At 36.1% G+C, this 19,364-nt stretch overlaps 1 protein-coding gene across 1 annotated transcript in view; it reads left to right on the forward strand.

Annotated features, from left to right (window-relative positions):
* Positions 1-19,364, forward strand: part of LAMA2 (laminin subunit alpha 2) — a 601,373-nt gene that overhangs the window by 369,354 nt on the left and 212,655 nt on the right. The window contains exons 19-22 of the mRNA XM_040627485.1: positions 3,329-3,540; positions 9,798-9,904; positions 15,221-15,401; positions 18,428-18,564. Of these exons, the coding sequence (XP_040483419.1) occupies positions 3,329-3,540; positions 9,798-9,904; positions 15,221-15,401; positions 18,428-18,564 (637 nt within the window). The remainder of the gene's footprint in view (positions 1-3,328; positions 3,541-9,797; positions 9,905-15,220; positions 15,402-18,427; positions 18,565-19,364) is intronic.

The following is a 19,364-nucleotide window of genomic DNA, read 5'->3' on the forward strand; positions in this document are numbered from 1 at the left end:
AAACTGTGACTCCAAGTAAGGTTTCAAAGTCTGCTCCTATGGGGCTGTGCAGTTTGTATACTGCAGGAAAGTACTCAGCCAAGGGGGCGATTAGGAGCTTGAATCCCATGTACTCAGGATGTCCACTTTCTCTTTGTTTCTCTGCATATGCTCAAAGAGGACCCTTTTCTTCCCCTAATTTGCAGAAAGAAACCACATAAGCAGGCAAACTCACTAGTCTTTAACTGCTTCAGTCACATGGGAAATAGTAAGAATGCATCCCTTTTGCATAGCCACTCCCATTTACTCTCCAGCCACCCTCCTCTGTGCCTTCGCCAATACTGTTCCCTCTGACTAGAAGCCTGCAGCCCTTCCACTCCTCCACGTGAGAATCACCCTGCTCAACTTCTCCAATTCAATTCTATCATCCTGAAAGGGTCCTTGATTAATCCTCATCTGAATTGGTTGCCCTTTTCTGTGCTTTCATGGGAACATTGGCATATCCGTAGTAGCTCCCTGCTACCTTTTTAAGTATGTCTTTCTTCTCCATGGACTGCAGTATAAAGACAGTGCCTTATTTATATTAGTCTGATCAAGTGTTCAGTAGGTATTTGAGGAAGGGCAGGAGAGGAAAAGAGCAAGAGCTTTTCTAGTATGCTTATAGAGATTGAAGCACTGTATTTAGTCTGTAAGTAATGGGACGATAGGCCACATATTTTAGCCAAAAGTTATTGAAAAAATGATGCAGCAGAGTAAGAGAAATCTTGCCACTGTTGCTCTGCACTTCTCATTGGCCAATTCTCTTCATTTCTGCTATCCTCGCTTTCCCTCTCTCATCTCTCTCTCTCTCTCTAATATTGTTCCTAAGTCATCAGTAAAAAGAACCATATTACATAATGGCACGTGGCATCTAGAATCTCATCTACATTAAAGGGTCTCTTTCTAAAATAGTACAATTTGGTATAAAAAAAATTAGCAAATGTCGAAGGGAACAGGGACTTTGTATTGTCAGGATGTCCATCTGTAGCAAGGAAACCAATAAATTCTGCTAAGAAATGTCCTCATTCTGCCTTGCGTATGAAAATGAGAGACCCTGAGATTTCAAATTACAATTAGTTTTGTAGAGTGAAAAACTGAGAGGCTGGCAAGGTCTAAAGGGCTGTCATTCATACTAATTTTTAATTAAGTGACTCCAACTTGATCAGACTATAAAACACTATTATTATTATTAACAAAAGTTATAGGATTAGCAGTATTATATTCACTGACCCTAGAATTACTTTACAATTTCTACAGCACATTTTTATGTCTCTAAAACTATCCTATGTATGGAAACACACACACACATACACACCAGTAGTAGAACCTGAATGCACACTTTCAATAGATGGCATATGAATTATCCATCATGTATATTCAGTATGCTTTCTTACGTGTTCTACAACAAAAAATAAGAGGTGCTTCTTCGGTTATTCTACTTAATTGTAATTATTTTCTCATGAACAAAATGTTCCTTTTTATTGTAGGAGAATTTTGAGCTTATTAATCAGTATCTATGTTAAGAAAAATTCCCAGATCTTGTTATTTAATGCCATCTCTCCTGAGGGCAGTAAGTCATTTTGAGGAAAGTGAGCTGAAAATAATGGGTTTTCGTTGGCTGCGATAATGCTCATTGTATATCATTATTCTAGTGGAGCAAAGTCACTCTCTTAATGGTAAACACAATGAGATGCGAGTATATGAGGATGTGATCTTAAGCTCTGCATATCAAGTAAGGCAAGGAGAATTGGGTTAAAATTCAAAAGTGTCTTCCTATTATCTTTATGGAATACCACTTCTGAAGGGATTGTGGGGAAATTTTATCCACTAGAATGTTCATATTTTATGATAGGTAATTAATAAGCAATTATATTTGTGGGCGGCATATTCTTCCAAGCAGTATTTATACTATGACTTCCACAATTTATACAGTATTTTGTGAATATAATGAAAACTAGTAATTTCATTTTAAAAATTATGGGAAAAGGTTAATTCTGTTAAAAAAAAGATTATTATGGCACTTACAAGTGTTCTAGAAAACTCAGAGTCATTAATGACTTTGGCCCATAATCGTGATGTTATTAAAGTATCCTCACATGATGTAATGGATTTAAATCATTTCTCTGTTGAGTGGAAGAGAGCCTTTCTCTACACAGAGACTTATATATCTGTGAGTAGATGAGCATAAAAGTAGTGTACCATTGCAATTATGTTCTCCCACATTGTTTTTGTTCCCCTTCAATTTTGATCTTTGATGCAAAAGACTTTTTATTTCTCGAAGATGGTGCAGATGACAGGGCCAGCCTGACTGTAAGACTAGAGAGGCACTGTTTTGTTTCTCCTTTGGCAAGTGTGGCTTAATAAGAAGCATGAACAAATGTAACTGAAAGAGAAGACAGAGAGGCGTATAAATAGATGCCTCCTAAAAACCCGTATCTATGCATCTGTGACATTAAGTAGCATTTTGAAACAACAGATGGATAAAGGGAAATTTGATACTATAATTTAAAAAACCTTCTCTGCTATGCCTCATAAATAAACAAACTTGTTTTTCCAATAATAGGTAAAATAGTATTTTGTCCTTTAAAAAAAAAAAGAGAGACCTAGAGTTTGCTAATACAAGTTGTGGGCACAATTAAGCATCACCTTACGGCATGTTACCCTAAGACGCAGGCATACGTGCTTCTTGGTAAAGGCTCATCAATGAAAATCTGCATCTGTACGGAAATGCAAATATATACAAACCTATTATTAATGCAGCGCTACCCACAGCCCCCACCTGAATCGTAATGAAAATCTTTTGAGTCACAATTTTCTATTTAATAAATTCTGAATTCTCGCTGCTGAATTTCCTTGCAAGTCTGTTTCCTCATAACAAGCTTTTGTTACAACAACAACAAAAAATGTGAACCTTACATATTTGTACAGAAAACAACCAACTGGAGTAGATACATATGATGTGTTGCACTACAAAGGCTTTCCAACATGGACCTGGATTCCTCTAGAGTGCCAGCAGCAGATTTCTTATTATGCTTTGGTCTCGTCTTCAGTGCCAGTGACAAGATTCTTTTTTTTTTTTTTCTTCCTGGCTGAAATCTAATTACTAGTGGGGCTGGCAGGATTTCATCTTGTATCTACACTGCAGTTATAGAAAAACATTTTTTAATCACCTTGCATTCGCGAAAAGGAGCACTTAAAAGGAAAACCTATCCTCCTGGGAGAGGGGAGCATGAAAAATATATAAACATTGCCCTCCGATGGGTTTCATGAGTTCCTCCCAAATACTCACTGATGAAATTTTTCCCCGTAGGTGTGCGGAAGGCTATTTTGGACAACCTTCTGTACCTGGAGGCTCATGTCAGCCATGCCAATGCAATGACAACCTTGACTTCTCCGTCCCTGGCAGCTGTGACAGCTTGTCTGGCTCCTGTCTGATATGTAAGCCAGGTACCACAGGCCGCTTCTGTGAGCTCTGTGCTGATGGATATTTTGGAGACGCAGTTGATGCAAAGAACTGTCAGCGTAAGTCCTGAACTATTGACGCCCCTGACAGAATTGATGCGTTGCGCCTCCAAGCAGCTGATGAGTTCTTGGGTGGGGATTGGAGGGTGGGAAATTCTGTGGGTATGTGTATCCTGGATGCACAGCCTATGCACAGAGTCAGCACATCCTCAACTATTTCTTTGTACTAATAGAGTCAATTCTTTGAAAATCACTGCACGGTCAAAGGGTTGTTTTTCAAACAAGGCACACATATGTTTACCTGTGGATTGAAGATTTTAAAATAAACTTATGCCCATGATAAGAGAGAAGAAGTTAGTAATTAGGTAAGCCCCATTTATCCTTGTTGTTTATCTCAATGGTAATCATTTTCTTAAAAATGAATTTCTCTGTCCATATTATTTCTTTGGTATCTGTTTGTAGGTGTTCATCTGTTATGTTTTCAAATGTGAACTTTACATTCTTGCATTTCATAAGAGGTGTAAAATCCTGCCCATATTTCTACACACTGGCGTTTGTAACTGTCGAATGATTGACCTTCACCGTAGGACTCTTCACAGAATGATATTTCTGTGTTTCCTTTCACTAAATTAGCTGTTGTAGGGCCTCATCCTTGTTAGTCAGAACATTGCTCCTGTCACCTGTACCTCCGTAGCTGCGTTATTTGGCATTGCGCAGAATTTACTAATGCTTTGTATTAGCAGGAACATGATATGCAAGGGAAATCTTGTTGTGCAGAATCCAGTGGAATGTGAATCCATGTCACCACCTGAATATTTTACACCATCCTCGACTTCACCTGCTGCCGTAGTCTTTAGGTAGGGCAGGTTATGATATCCACAGTTCACTTCTGCCAACTTCATTATGTAAGAAGGAATTCTTCCAGTCCTGAATTCAGTTAGGACCTAGGAGCTGCAAAATGATAGAAACCACTGTAGTGTCTTGTTATTATCTCTGCTGTAAACACCAAAGACCAGGTAGGACACCCCATTTCAGTAACAAATGCATCTTTCTTCCCATAGGTTTAGAAGATGAGCGCCAGATTTTTGTCATTTAAAAATGACAGTTTGTTAAATTAAAAACAAATTACTCTCATACTCTGGTCTCTCTTCAGATCAAATACGTCTTTCACCTTTTATTAAAAAATAAAAAGCACACAAAAAAATCCATAAATCACTCTCTAGAATAATAAGCATTTATTATTATCCCCTATAAATTGGTGGTTTTTTTATAACAAAATTTCCACCAGGCTCAGAAGTGCCTTTAAACACTGTAGGTTTACCTGTGTAAAATCATAGGGAGCTTAAGAAATTCTCCCATTCAAAGTACATCATCTAGGATCTACAGTGTCTAGCTACGTGACCCTGGACAAGACAGTTGACCTCACGGAGATCGTTTCCTCGTTTACATAAAAGGTCACGATTTCCTGTGGGAATCAGAGGCTCTAGCACATGGAGAGTATCCAGGGCATTGCTTGGGCCTGGGATGCTCACACGTGGTAGCTCCTTCGACAGTAGTGTTCATAGAAGTTGTATCTGTGGTTCGCTCATTTAAGGGCTGTGTGACCTCTTTTTCTATCTTCCAGTAACTCCCTCCATAAGGTTGAGGAGATCTTTCCACTCATTTTATTGTGATAAATTGGGAATCTGTGGCATAGGAACACATAGGAAAATATGGCATAAAAACATTTTTAAACCATCACCTGTTTTTATACTACTTGCCATGAGATACATATAGAAATGATTAGGGTTTTTAATGCTCTTTAGCATAGAAAAATATAAGAAACATCTATTTTTATAATTTTTCATATATACAATAGCTCATCTATGCATAGGTAAAACCCTCAAGAAAAGAAAATTCATGATAAATCATTATTTTAGTTTCCTCTGGGTTTGTTCATGGAAAGTACACCACTACAAAGAAATATATTTTGCTTTTTAAATTTATGTGTGATTGTTTAGGTCATACATTTCATTTAAAAATGCCACTTAAAAATGTATATTGCTTTTGTTATTCTTTCAAGTTTTTATTTTAATTCCAGTTAGTTAACATATAGTATAATATCACTTTCGGGAGTAGAATTTAGTGATCTGTCACTTACATACAACACCCAATGCCCATCACAACAGGTGCCCTCCTATTAATGCCCATCACCCATTTAACCCATCTGCCCGCCCCACCCCCATTCATCTACCCTCCAGCAACCCTCAGTTTGTTCTCTAGCTAAGAGTCTGCTTTATGGTTTGTGCCTCTCTCTTTTCTTCCCCCATGTTCATCTGTTTTGTTTCTTAAATTCCACATATGAGTGAAATCCTATTTTATTTGTCTTTCTCTGACTGACTTATTTCGTTTAGCATAATATGCTCTAGCTCCATCCACATTATTACAAATGGCAAGATTTCATTTTTATTTCTGAATAATGTTCCATTGTATATATGCCACATCTTCTTCATTCATTCATCACTTAACGGACATATGGGCTCTTTCCATAATTTGGCTATTGTTGATAATGATGCTATGAACATTGGGGTGCATGTGTCCCTTGGAATCAGTATTTTGTATCCTTTGGGTAAATACCTCGTAGTGCAGTGGATATGTTGTAGGGTAGGTCTATTTTTAACTTTTTGAGGGACCTCCATACTGTTTTCCAGAGTGGCTACCAGTTTGCATTCCCACCAATAGTGTAAGAGGGTTCCCCTTTCTCCACATCCTCGACAACGTCTGCTGTTTCCTGTGTTGTTGATTTTAGCCATTCTGACTGGTGTGAGGTGATATCTCATTGTAGTTTTGATTTGGATTTCTCTGATGGTGAGTGATATTGAGCATCTTTTCATGTGTCTGTTAGCTATCTGGATGTCTTCTTCAGAAAAATGACTGTTCATTTCTTCCACCCATTTCTTAACTGGATTATTTGTTTTTTGGGTGTTGAGTTTGATAAGTTCTTTATAGATTTTGGATGCTAACCCTTTATTAGATATGCCATTTGCAAAAATCTTCTCCCATTCCATAGGTTGCCTTTTAGTTTTGTTGATTGTTTCCTTTGAGGGGAGCTTTTTATCTTGATGAGTTCCCATTAGTTCATTTTTGCTTTTGTTTCCCTTGTCTCTGGAGACATGTCTAGTAAGAAGTTGCTATAGCCAAGGTCAAAGGGGCTGCTGTGTTCTCCTCCAGGATTTTGATGGTTTCCTGTCTCAATTTAGGTCTTTCATCCATTCTGAATTTATTTTTGTGTATAGTGTGACAAAGTGGTCCAGTTTCATTCTTCTGCATGTTGCTGTCCAGTTTTCCCAACACCATTTGTTGAAGAGACTTTGTTCCATTGGATATTTTGTCCTGTTTTGTTGAAGATGAGTAGACCAAATAGTTGTGGGCCCATTTCTGGGTTTCCTATTCTGTTCCACTGATCTAAGTGTCTGTTTTTGTGCCAGTACCAATTGTCTTGATGATGACAGCTTTATAATAGAGCTTGAGGTCTGGAATTGTGATGCTTCCAGCTTTGCTTTTCTTTTTCAAGATTGCCTTGGCTATTCTGGGTTTTTTATGTTCCATACAAGTTTAAGGATTGTTTGTTGTAGATCTGTGAAAAATGCTGGTGATATTTTGATTGGGATTGCATTTAATGTATAGATGGCTTTAGGCAGTATAGACGTTTTAACAATATTTGTTCTACCATTCCATGAGCATGGAATGTTTTTCCATTCTTTGTGTCTTCAATTTCATTCATAAGCGTGCTATAGTTTTCAGAGTACAGATTTATTACCTCTTCGGTTAGGTTTATTCCTGGGTATCTTCTGATCTTTAGTGCAAATGTAAGTGGGATTGATTCCTTGATTTCTCTTTCTGCCATTTCATTATTGGTGTACAGAAATGCAACAGATTTCTGTACATTGATTTGTATCCTGAGATTTCTTTTGTTATTTTTAAGATGATGTTAATTTATGGTAAATTTAATCCTATATTCCTCACTCTAAGAAAAAAAATGACTTTTAAATTCTAAATTATGTGAGATCTTAAAAATTGAAGTATATATATGAGACTCACATAAAGAAATTAAAAATGTACTTTAATAGGGATGTATGGGGACAGATGGAAGCTACACTTGTGAACAGAGTATAATGTATAAACTTGTTGAACTACTATGGTGTTCTCCCGAAACTAATGTAACACGGTGTGTAACTATTCTCATTTTTAAAAAATAATAAAAGTTCATTAATTTAAAAAAGAAATTAAAATATATACAACAGTTCTAGTGTCAAGTGAAATAGATATTTACAGAAAATATTTTTTTTAGCATTTTCTCACCCCTTGCTATAGAGTATGCTTCAGCTTTTCCTAGGGAAAGTCACAGCTGCTGCTAAGGCCAGTTCTTCAATGGCCACCAGCCTTATATCAAGTTAGCAGACACTGAAGGCCAAATTGCTGGGAATAAAATCCAGCAATTTTTAGGAAAGCAGTAAAGCTAAGTAGAACCTTGAGTCAGATGAACAGGAAAATAACATAGGCCAATGGAGTAGCTATTTTTAATGTATTTATAAGTTGTGCTCAAATCAAAGTATCCAGAGACACGAGGTATTGTACAAAATTTACCCAAACCATCTATGAATATTTTAAATTCCTACGTCATCTCCCCCTCACCTTTTTATTCTAGTATCAATGCAATTATGTGTACCATTAAAAATACACTTGTAGACTATGGAATGAGCCATTAATTATGTTCTATTCGTGATAAAGCCCTTTAATTTTTAGACTGATTTATTATATATCTCAGAATAGCATCAAACAACTTCATAACACAGCAATGACAAAAGATTACTTAAACCAAATGTATTGGAAATAGTGTTTAAGTTGTAAAACAAAGTTATTTTTAGAAATTATAATGGTATATTCCTAATACATTTGAAACATTGTTTTCATCTTATATATTTTGTAAATGGATATATTTGACATATTCTGTAAATCTAAGGTGTACAACATGTTACTTTGATATGTTTATATATTGCAATGATTGCCATTATAGCAGTATTTATTCCACAATATAGTACAATATTATTTATATTTTTTATACTGTGTACTAGAGCAGTATAACTTATTTACTACTCATTATTTACTACTTGCAAGTGTGTACCCTTAAACAACAGCAGTCCATCCCCTGGTAAACCACCATTTTACTATCTGTTTTTTATGAGTTTGATTTTTTTCAGATTCCACATATAGGTGATACTATGTAGTAGTTGGCTTTCTTTGTCTGACTTATTTCACTTAGCATAATGTGGTCAGGGTCAAAAAAAAAAAAAATAATGTGGTCAGGGTCCATCCATGTTGTTGCAAATGGCAGGATATTCTCCTTTGTCATGGCTGAATAATATTTCATCATGTATATACAATGTATCTTTTTTTTATCCTTTCATCTTTGATGGACATTAAGTTATTTCTAGATCTTGACTATTGTAAATAATGCTGCAGTAAACATAAGAGTGTATATATCTCTTTGAAATACTGTTTTCATTTCCTTTAAGTGTATACACAGTAGTAGAATTGCTGGATTGTATGGCAGTTCTATTTTTAATTTTTTGAGGAACCTCCACCTTGTTTTCCCAAGTGGTTGGACCAATTTACATTCCCACCAACAGTGTATAAGCGTACCCTTTTCACCACATCCTTGCCAGCATCTGTTGTTTCTTGCTTTCTTGATAATAGCCATTCTAATAGGTATCAGGTGCTATTTCATTGTGGTTTTGACTTGCATTTCTTTGGTGGCTAGTGATGTTGAACATCTTTTCACATGCCTGTTGGCCATTTTGATGTCCTCTTTGGAAAATGTCTACTTAGTTCTTCTGCCTTACATACCTTTCTAACCTTAAAGGGGTGTGTGTGTTCATGTATGTGTGTGCGTGTGTGTGTTTGTATACACACACACAAGATTTATATATTATATAATTCATATAATACATTGTATATAATATATAATATTAAATATAATGTATATAATATTTATAATTCACTCTCAAAATTGGAATAGTAATGATTACAGTAATGTTTTAACAACTTATTATGTGTCAGACACTGTCATATAGCTTTACATGAATCATTTCTACAGCTTGTAAAGTCGTTATAAGAATCAAATGCTATAATGCCTAATAGAATACCTAGCAAATCAGAAAATATTCTTTTCTAAAACTTAGTTCCAATGTTACCATCTGGGGCATATTATTATTTAACAAGCTTATTAATACTACAGGAAGTGTTTTCCCAACCACAGATCTCTCTTTTTTTTGCAGCTTGTCGCTGTAATGTCAACAGCTCCTTCTCTGAGAGTTGCCATGCCCGGACAGGACAGTGTGAATGCAAGCCTAATGTGCAGGGACGGCGGTGTGATGAGTGTAAGGTAAGGAATAGGAGCTGATGAAGAATCACTTCCTCCTTGAAAATGTTCATTAGCTTTCAATGACATACATGTTAAATATATTGAAAGAGGAGTTCAGATTATCCAGTGCTACATGTACCATCACTGTGCTCATTGAAATTTTTTTTCCAAATAGAAAAAAAAAGTTGCTGTACACTACCTTTTGACCTTCAACCTATTTTTCCTTGGCAGTGAATTTGTGTAATATTTACTGTAATTCAGATGTTTTTGAAACAAATAGCATATACATTTAATCCCAGCCTATAGTGAGTAAAATACTCTTTGCTCTTATGTTGGCCAAATGAAATGCATCACACCCTTTGCTTTTACCAAACACTTTGTTCTAAACAGTTCTATCATTTAAAAGTTAGTTCCAGTGAGCCCTCTACTTAACGGAAGTTTTCAATAGAGAAGCTAACCCACATATTTTTAGATACATAATTTTTTTCTAAAATGAAACAAAAAAATCAAAATATGTTGTTCTCTGCTCCTGAGCATATTGCCCTGCTTTCAGGATGGCAAGCATCTTCGATCCCTCCGTGAGAGTGATGGACCCGCACTCCCTCTTTCTTATAAATATGTATGTTTGATGATAAAGACTGTTAAACAGAGCAAGCATTTCTCAGATGGCAAACTGGCCTTTCTGTAGTAAAAGTTGGAAAATATCATCAGAGTCGATCTCTTGAATAATATCATATGCTCTTTTGTTCCTTTGTTTTGTTTTATTTTTCTATCGGCTTTTAAAGCCCGGTATGTGGTGGGATCCAGAGAAGCAATTCTGTGTGCTTTGTGACTGCAATCCCGTTGGCTCGGTGACACCGCAGTGTGATGGGACAGGAAGATGTACGTGTAAATCTGGCTTCGTAGGGCGACAGTGCCGCCTGAGCGGGCAGGTGCAGCGGCAAGAGGCGCCGTCAAAGAGAGCGCAGCGGGTGCTGGCGCCTCCCCAGAGGTGGGCTGTTGGCAGCCCCAGCGGGTGCCCTCGGGGAGCCTATCGGGCCCCAGCTCCGGTAATCGCAGAGGCGCTGCATGGCTTATGCCTCCGCATGTCGTGTTCCGTGTGCTGCGGCGGACCTTCCCCGATGGCATTTTCCCGAAATAATGGTGGCTCAGTGTGCAACTGCCAATGTAAACACTAGGCGATTCCTGCTTCAAGCCTTGCCTTTTGAAAGTAGCTCTGTGTATTTTTAAAAGTATATTCAAGTTCAGAGGTTCGTAAAAGTTTCAACTAACCATGGATGTGGAGAAACGAAAGTTCATTTGTGGAAACCTATGATCTTGGAAGGGATTTCAGGCAGCATCTGGAGCAAATTCACTTCTACGAAGGAAGAAATGAAGGGAAATCTAGCAGAAAAAGTGACTCTCCTGAGAAAATGTAGCCCATCGTTCTGACATTCTGCAACATTTCATCATAATTGATGGCTTTGTGGCTTTTCCGCGTTGTAAGTTTGCCCATAGTTACCACAGTCGCACGTTTTCACGTCCTACGAATGTACCACGTACACAAAGTAAGGAAGCATGTTTTCTGCTACAGAAGTTTAGCCTCCCATCTTACAAGGCAAAAGAAACCAAAACAGGAAGGAAGAGAGAAAGAGAGGAAGGGGAGGGAAAGAAGGAGGAAGGAAGAAGAATAGGTCCACGACCCTGTTGCAGGAGACCAGATTTGCCAGGATAGAATCACAGCCTGCACTGCCCAGGGGTTGGCAGGGGCAGGTAACAGAAGAAGGGGAGAGTAAAGTAAAAACCAAAGGAGTAGAAAAGAAAAGAAAAAAAAAATCATGCAGTACTTCTAGGCTCTTTCTTGGCATTTTAAGAAAACGAGTTCTGATATCAGACCACCTCAGGTCAAATCCCAGTCTGGCCACTTGCTAGGTGTAAGACAGTTTCATAAATCTTTCTGTAGCGGGACCCACTGCATAGGGCTTGTGTCAGTTGGATCCTCCAAGCAGCAAAGGCAAAGAGATTTGGGGCGGGGGGGGGCGGGGAATGCCTGTGAAAGATAAAGGAGAGAACATAGTGCGCAGGGAGCCTTTTGTTGCAGGGCAGGCCTGACTGAAGTGAAAGGAAAAAGGGAAGGAAAAGTTGGGTGGAAAAGCCTCATTCTTTGCCTTCTGCCAAGACGCCAAATGCACGCCAGGCCAAAGGGGAGTGCCTGAGCACCATTTAGCCGTTAGAGGAATCCTGGGTTGGGCAGGAAGGCTCTAGTTCTTTATTATCATCAGCCATTGACTTGGAGAAGCATAAGGTGGTGTGAGCTTCTGCATTGGGTCCACAAGAGGGAGGACGTCAACCCGCCACACTCGCACTGCAGAATCTCTTGTAGGGACATCTGTCCAGGCACCTCATTGGCTTCCAGATTGTCATGGGATCGATGCATAAGGCACGCAGCTGGAGGGTTCTTAGTAAATGTTAGGTGTTATTACTGTGGTTATTATTGTTGCTATTAGATGAAGAAATCTTTTAAAAAGATTGTTTTTCAAAAACAAAGAAAAAAATGCATACAATTTAAAAGGGATAAGAACTGATCAAAATTTCTCCACAATAGAAAATTAGCAGAAATTCAACCCTTATTCATAACGCTTTTCCTACATATCCTATAGTACTTTGTACAGGGTGGTGTTTCCTGAGACCATTTTTCCTCCGGGACAGTATGTGTGAGAGTAAAGAGCACAGACTCTGAAGCCAGGCTGACTGACAAGGAATCCTGATTGTGCGCTTGGCTAGCTGGTGGCCTTAGGCAAATTACTTGACTTTTCTGTGCCTCAGTTTCCTCAGTCTGTAGAAAGGTGATGGTAATAACTATCTCCCAGGATTGTCTGGAGGATTAAATGAATTCATGTTTGCGAAGGGCTTCAGAACAGTGCTTAGCACCCAGCAAGCTTAGTATATAAGTGCTCATTGTCGTTACCACCCCAAGTGAAAATAATTTCCGGGAGATCATCAGACCTCTCATTGACACTGGATAGGGACTGTTTCCCGTGTTCCTTTTACCTCATTAATCTTCATCACTGACTAGGATTCTCTACTCTTTGAGTTTATTTACTACAGAGATTTTTCCCTAGTCTCCGAATTAAATTTTTGTACATCAAATTTATTAAAATTTTGTTGCTGAAGTTTGTTTCTATTTGTTTTGATGTAACTTAACTTTAAAATTACATTAAATATTTGAAAAGTATGGTGAAGATATTTCTTCTTACATATTTTTTACATAATGAACTTCAGAATTTTCTCAACAACTATGATTTATATACTAAGCTATTTAATCCTATATAGATATATTCATTAAAGATATACAGACATGCCAGCTGAAGAAAAATTTAGGAAATAAAGATGAACTTATTTTCTTTACAATTCAGATTTCTAAGTCAAGAAAATTTAAGAAATAAATGCAAAATAGTTTGTATAAAAAATCCAAATATATTTATGATTCAGACTTTTAAAAAATGATTTTAATGTAGTATTATTTAGTCTTTTTTCTATGTATATATGTTTCTATTTGTGTGTGTCTGAGTGGTATGTATGTCATTATAGGTATATGACTGGAATAATAGTGTGTATATAATTTTGTGTTCTGCTTTTTGAAATTTTGCATAATGCTGTGTCCTAAGCGTATTCCTATCATTAAAACTGCTTCAAAACAGGATTTTAATGATGGCATATTGTATAATAACATGAATGTATCATAATTTAATTTATTCAACTTTATCTCTAACATTGAGTAGTTATTCTCATAAATAATACTGTAATGGGCATGCTCATACTTTAACTATTTTCCCAATTTCTGATTATTTCTCTGGGTCAGGTATCTAGAATTTTACAGTTAATTGCTTTTTACGAATAAAAATCTTCTATGTCTTAATCTTTCCTTATATAAAGAAATTTAACTTCAAAATTGTGCTATGTCATTTGTTAGAACTGATACTTTCTTCTTTTTTTATTTTAGTACCAGTAGAGTTAACATACAGTGCTATATTAGTTTCAGGTGTACAATATACTGATTCCACAAACACACTTTCTTTAATATATGATGACATCTGAATTTGAACTGGAAATAAAAACAAAGCCAGCAGTAAATACAAGGATTAAATGATTATTAAACTCAATCAACCCATTTTATGTTTAAAAACCAAGACTTTTCTTAGCTATAGTCATTTTAAGAGACTAATTTTCAGTGCGATTTTGTTTCCTGAACTGTTTTTCATACTGTTAACAATAATGGCAAAAACATATAATGAGCCTTATTTGTTTCTCTTTGGGTGGCTCCCATTAAATAGCAAGATTTATTCTTACCAGGAAGTAACTATTAAGTCTAATAATCCAAAATAGGAATTATTTTTTACAAAGAAGTAATTACCGAGACTTATTTTTCAGGTTAAAATATCATAATAATGTGACACAGTTCATATTTAAAAATGCAACCCTGTTGTACTTTAAGTAGGATATGCACTTTTTGATTTTCTAGTAGAGGTAATTTTTAATCCATCCACAGTTTCTAACATAGTCACTCTAGGTCAGATAACATGTATTTCACGCCAAAGCTAGTAATGCAAACCGATCATAGAAAGTTATTTGCTGTGCATAGATAAGAGATATGCCTAGGAATAACTCATCAGAGAATAAAAGTTTCCTTTCGTCTACCTAATCGGATGCTTTGATGTGTGTTCTCTCAAATCAATTTTAGTTGTTAAAATGAAACCCAAGAAACTAGATGTTTGTAAAGCAATTATTTTGTCAGTGTAGGCATAAACCTGTAAGTTGTATTTATAATGTGAGCTCTAGAATGATAATTAGAAGTATTTATAGAGCGATGACAAAAATTAGATCAAATACTAGAGGAAATATGTTTATTTTAACTGTAGGCTTCTGGTCAATAATATCGAAAACATTTTTAACAAGGAGAAGGAGTTCATAAGGTCTAAAATTAGTCAATTCAGATGATTAGGAATGAAGCAAGTAAATTTTTCAATTGAAATATAAGTAAGACCCCCTAGCTTAGTTCCACATTGCCGTTAAAATCTTGGAAATTATAGGGAAAGACTGGTGAAAATATAGCAGACATAAAGGATAATACCCTAATTCTGCTGTTAACTTTGATAAAATTTTCAAGTAATCGTACTCTTCTCTTTGGATCTTGTAGAAAAGGATCCTTTAGGTGAAATTACGGCCTCATTGTCATAATACCAGTGAAGAACCTCGACAACCCATAGGTTCCTCTTTCCTGCCTCATCTATGGTATTGTGCATCCTGTTTCATAATGAGTTAATTGATTTAATTTTTCTCTTTCCTTTTCTATGCTAGCCTGAAACCTTTGGCCTACAATCAGGAAGGGGCTGTGTTCCCTGCAATTGCAATTCCTTTGGGTCTAAATCATTCGACTGTGAAGAGAGCGGTCAGTGTTGGTGCCAGCCTGGAGTGTCAGGAAAGAAATGTGACCGCTGTGCCCATGGCTATTTCAACTTCCAAGAAGGAGGCTGCACAGGTCTGTAAATAAGACTAAGCCCCACACATTCGTTCTCTGGTTTTGGCATTTTGGGAACTGCAGCAGTGTGTTCTTCTGCATTCCCAGAGTTGAAAGCAAAGGCACCTTGACAACAAATATATGATCCAAAATATTTAACTTAATAAGTACTGTATATTTATTTTAAATAAACTAACAAATGAAATATATTGCAGTGTGAAACATTACCCTATAAATAACTGCTTGCAAGTGCTCAATAAAAAATCCATCAGCAGGTCTCAATTCTGCTGTGTCCCTTCCTGTCTATGACCACCAGTTACTCACTCAACAGCTACTGTAGCCTGAAAGTCAAATGCTCAGTTTTTCTTTTGCCAGTGTTCTCTTAGTTTAAACTTCACTCTCAAGTTAATACAGTTCAACTTTCCCTTTTCCTATTGCAAAATTGGTACAAGGATCAGAGAAGTTAATACCGTTTTCAGGTACAAAAAAAAAAATGTTTTCATCTACTTTCATGTGCCTTGAAAGCTATGATGTTGCAAGAAAGAAACAGATTCGCTAGTTTTTGGGGAAATGTAGGAAGGCTTCTAACCATGATTTCCCACAAGCAGTGTCCTTATGTTTTTCCCACAAATCATGAATTAAGAAAATAGGAATTAGCATACTACAGATGAAAGTGAAGATCGAACATTAGCCTTGATTTATATGCCACTAATTTGGAATTGACCCTTATTCCAACATTCACTAGATTATCACCTTTGCTTACTAAACTCACTGATTCAACAGTGATGATACCATAATAAATATGCGGTAAGATTTTAAAACACTATTATTGACTATTGTAGCAAATTTATGTAAGAAATGTCAGGAGTAATATTTCAAATTGTTATAAAGAACAATACCTTTAGATATTCTCAACCACTTGCAATATACACTTTGTATCATAAAGATTAGCCATTATATTATTCTGAAATTTGTAATTGTGGATCTTCTAAGAATCTGTATGTAATCTCTAATATCTATATATATTTAAATTATGCTGCATTTTAAAATATATTGTTCTTTTTTTAAGTTTTATTTATTTATTTGAGAGATAGAGAGAGAGCGTGAGCAGGAGGAGGGGCAGCGGGGAAGGAAAATAGAGGGGGGAAAGAATCTCAAGCAACCTCTGAGCCAAGCACGGAGCCTGAGGCAGGGCTCAATCCCAGGACTCTGAGACCAAGACCCCAGATGAAATCAAGAGTTGGACGCCCAGCCAACTGAACTACTCAGACGTCCCTAAAGTTTACTGCTCTTTAAATCCAACTCTTACTAACATGTTCAGTTAATGTGAATTAATACAATGATACTGTGCATTCAAATATATTCACTACCAGAAATTATAAGTAAGACAAAGAGTATTATTTAAAACTACGAAATGGTGATAATATTAGAAATACAAACTCAGTAGCATTCAAATCCAGAGAAACAGGACAGAAAACAGCCCCAAACAGGCAGGACAGCATTATGGTTGAGGGTATGTCTTCCACCAAGTAGCTCGGACCAGTTCAGTGGCTCCACGGGTAACTAGTTAAGTGACCTTGACTGAGTGACTGGGTCTTGCTGTCTCTCTATAAAATTTATCCATTAACTCAAGAAAACAATGATATCTATCGCACTGTGTTTTCCTAAGAATTAGTTGAGTTAATGGCTATAAAATAGAGTACTGCCTGTCATGTAGGCACCATGTAAGTGTTTATCATTGTTATTATTATTATCACTGTTTATTAGTATTCTGAATTGTGGTAAACATTCTGTTTGGGGAGGGAAAAACTAGCTAATTATTCAAGTCTCCTCCCTACTCAGTTTTATGATTCCATTGAAGAACTGCTTAGAGGATTTCTATTTGCAAGTAACGATTCGAACCATCCCATGACATTTTTTAGCACATAAATTTGAACATAATGTGAACTATTTTTCTTCTTAATAAATGGCACATACAAAATAAATCCTTTGACTTAAAATTAACAACAGCAATAATAATAACAAAAACAACAGCTAACCTTTATTTGGTGTTTATGTCCAGTATTATACTAAACATTTTTCACAGCTGGTATGGAATGCTGTGAGCAATGATAATTGTGATCCCTTAAAAATTGAACTTAATCAAATATTCTAAATGTATTTCATTTAAAGATGTAATCATCATATAATCAATTAAAAGGTTTCTTATAACATTAGTCTTCTGTCTGAGTCTGAGTATCTGGTGGTTTTTCTCCCTTTGCTTTCACTTCAATTTGAAACACTGCACTAAAGTATACTTACTAACTGATTCAACTATAGCTAATAAGTAGTGTACATTGCTCCTTGAAACACCTCTGAAATAATTTTTTTTTCAAATCTTATTTTTGCATCCTTGGAGAATTTGTACTCTTCATAATCATAGCTAAGAAAATGAAAAATCTATTGAAAAGAATAGGCAGGTGGTAAATAAAACTCAAAAATACCTTCACACATGCGCGCGCACACACACACACACACACACACACTGTTACATAACCCAGCTGTTTTAAATTTTTGCAAAACTGAAATATCCTGGTGTATGGCAATTATAACTATGCACAATACACTGAATTTAAGAAGCCTATTGAGCTTATTGGTTTTTATTACAAAACAGAGTCATCAACAGGAAGGAAATATGAATCTATACAGCATAGAAAAATTAGTTATGAACTTAGAATGACTATGGAAACAAAATTTTAAGCTTTATGGTACCTAGATACAGTTAACATAGAATTTGATATTCCACTTCTTTCTTTCTTTAAATTTAGTTGAAAAACTAAAAATATTTTACCTTTTGAAATTATTAAAAGCAATACAATATAATTTTATTGATCAACTCCTCTGTGAAAAACTGCTTACTATGATTTAAAATATGAACGAGGTAAGTTTCACTTTCAAGGATCCTTAACCATAATATAGAAAATGAAACAACACAAATCCCAATATAAAGTCTGTATTTTCTGGCAAATTTTTACTATTTTACTATTTTTTCCCTTTCACCTATGAAGCTTGTGACTGTTCCCATCTGGGAAATAATTGTGATCCAAAGACTGGTCAGTGCATTTGCCCTCCCAACACCATTGGAGAGAAATGTTCCAAATGTGCACCTAATACCTGGGGCCACAGCATCACCACTGGTTGTAAGGTGAGTTAATTGCTTTATCTTATCTGATCATGTTTTAAGAAATTTTTTTAATTTTGTTAAAGCTTTATAGTTGGGGCAATCAAAAGCCAATATTATATTATAAAACAGGATAGAACTATCAGTGCAGATTGATTGGAGTTACTGATCACTATCTTACATTTTAATTGTGGGAAATATGATGATGTAAACATTTATGTATCTTCATTCATGGTGCCTATCAAAAAAAAAAAACAGAGGAAAAATTATAATAAAACCAGAAACAGCAGCAGCTTCATACCTAAACACAGTGAAATATCTGCAAAGTACAAGGAAATTAAGAACTAACTAATTAAAGGAATTTGCCAAAAATCTATAGTAATTGCCCCCAAATTATGACTAGGTTTCAGTTTTCAAGAAGAAGTTAAGAGGATTCTGTGGAGTCATATTAACAGCGTTTAGCTTGAAAGACTCCTCATTTTTCCCGTGGGCATACCGTAGAACGTGGCATGACCAGATTACTAATGTTACGTTACATACTTAACAGCAATTGCAGTTATATGGGTGAGAGAGGACAGAGTGTGGCCCCAGTCAGTGAGCCTCCGTGAAGACAGAGAGTAGGTTATGTTACTGCTGGTATCGCCTGGTAAACTCATAGGTTTGGAGGCTAAGAAAGAGAAGTCTTAAGAACAAGTCCTGGGTTTTGCTTTTCAGGAAATTAGATGAAAGTATTATTTACTGCTAGAGGGATTATAGGAGACTCAAGTTCAGGTAGGAAAAGGTGATGAGTTCAGGATTTTTGTGTCAGTGTTTTACGAGATTTG

The sequence above is a fragment of the Ursus maritimus genome, unplaced genomic scaffold (genome assembly GCF_017311325.1).
Source record: "Ursus maritimus isolate PB19 unplaced genomic scaffold, ASM1731132v1 scaffold_13, whole genome shotgun sequence".
Classification (NCBI taxonomy): domain Eukaryota; kingdom Metazoa; phylum Chordata; class Mammalia; order Carnivora; family Ursidae; genus Ursus; species Ursus maritimus.